General features: G+C 40.8%; 1 protein-coding gene across 1 annotated transcript in view; it reads right to left on the bottom strand.

The window, feature by feature from the left end:
* The window catches only part of BRWD1 (bromodomain and WD repeat domain containing 1), a 120,359-nt gene that overhangs the window by 11,310 nt on the left and 103,037 nt on the right, over positions 1-6,012 (bottom strand). The window contains 1 exon segment of the mRNA XM_077765488.1: positions 5,081-5,247. Coding sequence (XP_077621614.1) covers positions 5,081-5,247 — 167 coding nt within the window.

Raw genomic sequence — 6,012 nt, 5'->3', positions numbered from 1 at the left:
GCTAGTTTTTTCAAAGACAAATCTTTTTACTTCTAAGTACCAGTTCCCTGTGTTTGACCCCTGAGCCGTGGATTATCAAGAAAAAGGGTGGAAGTTTAGGACAAGACAGCCTTTTGTTTTAAATTACAGATCTGGGTAATATTCATGTTGAGGAACCCTATTTTCCTTCAAAACAAAAAGATAAAAGAGCTTTGTATCTAAGGCATCTGAGCTTAAAGACAACCACAAGGTTCTTTAAGCAGTAACTGTTTATCATAATCAAAAAATTTCAAAGTGTTTTATATCAAAATATTAACTTCTAGAAATAAGTCAGTCAGAAAAAGGTATCATGTTTTCACTCATATGTGGACTCATATGAGAAACTTAACAGAAGACCATAGGGGATGGGAAGGAAATATAAGTTACAAAGAGAGGGAGGGAAACCATAAAGACTCTTAAATACAGAGAACAAAGTGAGGGTTGATGGGGGAGGGAGTTGGGGGGAGACAGGGAAAATGGGTGAAGGGCACTGAGGAGGGTACTTGTTGGGATGAGCACTGGGTGTTTTAAGTGATGAATCATGGGAATTTACTCCTGAAGCCAAGACTACACTATATACAATATAAGGTAGCCAACTCGACAATAAATTATTAAAAAATAAGACAATTAAAAAAACCTAAAATATTAACTTCTATTACTATCAACTGAAGGGCAGACCAATAAATGAAAAAGGAAACAATTACATGCTTATACTCATCATAAACTTCCTCTTAAACAGAAGACAAAGGGATATCTGAGGAGTAAAATTATTCCCTTTTTCATCCTGTGTCCTTCTTAACTGCTAAGACTATTTTTCAAAGCAAGAGAGTTTTTTTAATTAAACAAAAAAGTTAAAAACTCCTACAGTAACAGAAAAACCCAAACTGGGGGACCTTTTATAAAATTAATGACCCATACTCTCCAAATTAATTAAGAAGACAAAGGTAGAAAATAAAATTCCTGACTAACACTAAAGAGGGGTGCTTGGATGGCTCAATTAAGTGACCGACTCTTTATTTCAGTTCAGGTCACAAATCCACGGTTTGTGAGTTCAAGCCCCACTGTCGGGCTCTAGGCTCACAGCACAGAGCCTACTTGGGTTCTCTCCACCTCCCCTCCACCCCTGGCCCCTCTCCTGCTCATGCTCTAAATAAATAAATAAATAAAACAAACAAACAAACAAACCTTAAGAAATAAAATAGGAATGTCTGGGTGGCTCAGCCAGTTAAGGGCCAAACTCTGGATTTCCACTCACGTCATGATCTTGCAGTTCATGAGTTTGCGCACAGAGTCTGCTTGGGATTCTCTTTCTCCCTTTCTCTCTGTCCCTCCCTTGCTTGTGCACATGCAAGCACTCTCTCAAAATAAATAATAGTAATATAAAAGAATCTAAAAAGGAGTGCCTGGCTGGCTCAGTCAGTAGAGCATGGGACTTGATTTCGGGGTCATGAGTTCAAGCCCTATGCTGGGCACAGAAATTACTTAAAAAAAATAAAAATAAAAAATAAGATTGGATGATGATTAAATGAGTTAATATTAACAAAACAAAACAAAACAGACCAAAGAGACTGCAAACTGTATACAACACAAGATCCTTACTTGGGTCTAGATTAGAAAAAACATCTGCCCTAAGGACATTATTGGGTCAACTGCAGAAATACAGTAAGATGTGACTAGAACCTTATTTTTAACAAACCCACATCAAATATTTAGGATTAAAGGAGCAAGGTGTCAGATATATTCTTCTGCATGATTCAGAAGAAAAACACAACAAAACGATAAAACAACAGTAAAGCAAATGTGGCCTACTAGGAAAAACTGCTGAATCCAGGTAAAAAGTATAAAGGAGTTCTTTGCATTATTCGTCAAGGTCTCTGTATTTCTGAAATTATTTCAAAATTCTAAGTTGATAAAAAGGGGAGGGACCCACATAGTACCTTGTAATGCACGTCCCCCAGTTACGGGCTGCAAAGCAGCTGAATGGGCCCAACTCATTTACCTGCAGCTAAGGAGCACACCTGAGCAGGTCAGTGTGGCTCTGCCATCCTGAGCACAGGGGCAGGGATGCAAGGAGCACTTTGGCAAATCGTTTCACCCAAAAAGCAAAGATAAAAACTGCCAAAATCATCCAAAACAATTTCTCAACTCTGAAAAGCAATCAAAGGCACTAATGAATGAAAGACTATTCTAAAAAACTTTCTGAATCTAAGAAAAAACCTTTACTGGAGTTTTGGCATTTTAACGTGGGGCTCCTCCCAGGTACACAAACACCCCAGTTCTGTGTCACGGCTTTCAGGACCAGGATGAGGAGGCAGAGGGCGCTGGCCTGACTCGGGAGCTTCACCAAACAGCACCAAACTCACCGGTGGCAATCCAGCCAGGCCAACTGCAAAGGAGCCCGAGCCTGTGCAACTGGTCAGAGCAACAGAGTTCAGCCACAAAAAAAGAAGAGCTACAGAATGAGACAGTCACAGGAGTCCGAAAAGCTCCAAAATCTTCCTGGGGATGTGAAAGGTCCCACAAACACTCAAGAAAGGGTGGGGAGAACCCTGTTATCTTAGTCGTCCCTGGCTGACCTTGGGAGTCCCTCGCTGGCCTTGAGACTCTCATGCCTGAAAAATGTAAGCAGAAAGTGAAGTCTGCCTCATTTCACACAAAGGCCTCCTTCAGAAAAGGGTGGAGGGCTTACCTGAAGTGTGTAAGCACATACCCTGACCACTGAGCTCTGCTAAGTCAGGGAAGGCACCCAGGAAAATAGGACCCCCCAATTTTTCTTTCTCTTTCTTTCTTTCTTTTTAATTTTTAAGGGGCACCTGAGTGGCTCAGTTGGTTGAGCATCCGGCAACTGATTTCAGTTCAAGTCACGATCCCAGGGTCTTAGGATGGAGCACTGTGTCGGGCTCCACAAGGAGTGTGGAACCTGCTTAAGATTTTCTGTCTGTCTCTCTCTCAAATAAAAAAATAAGTTTTTAAAAAGTTTTTAAAAAGTTTAAAAATAAAAAAATTTCAGTGGCTTAACACTGCAAGGAAGACAGACTACAGAGCTGGTTTAAGGAAACTTAAACAAAACCAGCAACAAGCGCCATCACAGAGGGAGGGGAGAGTCAGTCCAGTGTTTCTACAACATGCTAACAAACAGCAACAAGAAAACCCTATTATTAAGTATGCCCCGTTTCCAACAGAACAGTACAAGGAAGCCTGCCCATTACACAGGCAGACATGCAGTCAACAGAAACTGTCCCTAAAAGGACCCAGAGACTGAGCTAAAGATATTTAAGTCAACTACTATCAACACATTTGAAGAACCAAATAAAATCATGTTTACGGAATTAAAGGGAAGCATGATGACAGAAAATATCAATAAAGATACAGAAATTACAAAACCCAAACCAGCGATCTGGAGTTGGAAAGCACAGTAACTGACATAAACATTCACAAGATGGGCCCAACAGCAGATGTGAGTTGGTATAAGAATCAGTGAACTTGGTAGGTCAGTATTATCCCATCTGAAGAAAAGAAAGAGAAGGGGAAGAAATGAGGAGAGCCTCAGAGGCCTGTGGGAGACCATCCATCACACCAACATATGTATAATGGCAGCCCAGAGATGAGAGGAAAGGAGCAGAAAAAAATGGAGTAATGGCTGGAAACCACACAGATTTGATGAAAAACAGTCCTCTACAAAGCTGGAAAAATCCCTCCACACATCAAAGTCAGCTGCAAAATGCAGACAGAGCTGCGAGAGCAGCAAGAGAAAAGCCATTCCAGGTGGATGAGGGAGGGAACCTCCAGCACTGAGCGCGGACTTCTTGTCGGGAACGACGGAGGCCAGCAGGCAGTGGGAGAGGTGCTGGGAGGAAAAACGACAACACTGTCAACTAAGAATTCTATGTCCAGCACAATTAGTCCGAAGAAAAACGGTCAGAATTAACGGCTAGCACATCCGCCTTACAAGGAACGCGAAAGGACCTCCGGCTGAAATAACTCAAACCCACACAAAGAAATCAGACCCACTGGGAAAGGGAATTTACGTGGGCAATTATGAATAACAGTGTCAGTGATGTTTTTATTCTTTCCTTAACCAATCTGAAAAAAAACTAGATAAAACATACACAGACACAATCTGACAACAAGAGTACAAAAAGGAAGGAACTAAAGGAGAACTTAGGAGATTTAAATGGTATTGATCTGAAGGAGATGGCTCTGAACGGAGATGCAGAGCGTGATCCCCACAACACGCATGAAGACACCCATCAAGGGTGCGGCACACGTTCAAGGCCAGCCTGGACGCCGATGTCACAGGACCAGCTCTGCTTTCACACTGCAACCTCGGAGAGACCTGGAAACCGGACAGTAACACAGCCTACACAGAGATGACAGAATATAAACTAGTATTAAATTCCTGCCGAGAAAAAGCCCTGCATTATTTATGTCTTCTTTATAACTAACCCTCAGAAACAATAGGGTACACCACGTCTAATCGCTATTTCTCTCACACAATCAAATGCTCAACACCCAAAGTAATCACCTTACCCTCTGTATTATAAAAAGGAGATCTTACATAAAACATAAATGATACTTTATTATTTTTTTATTTTTTTAATGTTTTTTATTTATTTCTAGGAGGGAGAGAGAGAGAGAGAGAAAGAGACAGCGTGAGCAGGGGAGGGTCAGAGAGAGAGGGAGTCACAGACTGAAACAGGCTCCAGGCTCTGAGCTGGCAGTCAGCACAGAGCCCGACGCGGGGCTCGAACCCACGAACCGCGAGATCATGACCTAAGCGAAAGTCGGACGCTTAACCGACTAAGCCACCCAGGCGCCCCATAAATGATACTTTAATCCTTAGTAAAATCTATAGTTTTCCTTAAATGCCTAAAAAAATTTACATAATTACAAATTATACAATAGCTCTCTCTATATGTACACAGTGCTTTCAAGTCATAAAAAAAAAAATACACTTTTGGAATATACTGTACTCCTAATCATTGTAGAATAATAAAATTAAAGAAATACCACAACCTCAAGTTTTTATAATTGCATACAAAGCCTGAAATAAACAATTCACCTGCTATTTTTGTTAGCCTGACTGACACGGTTACAATTTTGCCGTCGCTTGAACCTCTGGCTTCTTCGAAGTTTTTCATTGAATTTTTGACCAATTTTAAAATCAGAGGAGATTTTCTTCATTTTTTCTTCAAATAAGGCAGACAATCTCAAGGTCATACTGTAAATCTGCAAGGATATAAAAGCAAAACTAGAACCACAAAATATCTTGTAAAATGCTTTCACAAAAAAGATTATAATTGCAAACTATTATATCACTGTTATAGACATTAGTTGTTACTTATTTCATCCCTCCCACCCTTCCTTCAATGACATCTGCAAGAAACGGGCAGTACCAAACACCTACCACTCAGATGAAAAGTATTAAAAATCAATCATCTAGAATCCAGGACTTAGTATATAGTCTATAGGTCAATGGTTGTCAACTGGCTGCTCCCATTTTCACATTTACATATACAAATCCAAAAGCTATCCCCTTCTCCTAAAGTTAGATGTGAAGTTGGCTACTTTTAGGGTTGCTACTTAGGCAGCAAGAGAGCAGTGTGTCCTTGGGGCAAGGGGACAAAGGCACCTTCACCCCAGTTTCCAACTTGCAATCTGACTGCCTGTAAGGCCACGTAGATCCAAGCATGGATTACAGGCCAAAGCCTATCTTGCCACAGGAGAAGAAAACAGGCCCTAGAATTGTAATAGATATGAGATGGTGTTTTAACAGTTTTGATAATAATATCAAAGAACAGCAACATGCTATTCAGTCCTCCAATAAATACCTTTGGCACAGCTATGTATTTACAGGAAGTAGTCTTTAATCATTCACAATCATTCCTAAAAAGAAGTATCAAAGTCTAATGTTCAATCACTCCGGTGCACCAGGCAGGGGGTGGAGAGACTCTAACACTAGAGAAGCTTTAGAACAAAGTGTGTGGGGGATGC

Source organism: Crocuta crocuta, unplaced genomic scaffold (assembly GCF_008692635.1).
Source record: "Crocuta crocuta isolate KB4526 unplaced genomic scaffold, BGI_CrCroc_1.0 scaffold84, whole genome shotgun sequence".
NCBI lineage: Eukaryota > Metazoa > Chordata > Mammalia > Carnivora > Hyaenidae > Crocuta > Crocuta crocuta.
Note: the sequence above shows the minus strand (reverse complement) of the source record. Positions and strands in the feature narration are given on the sequence as shown.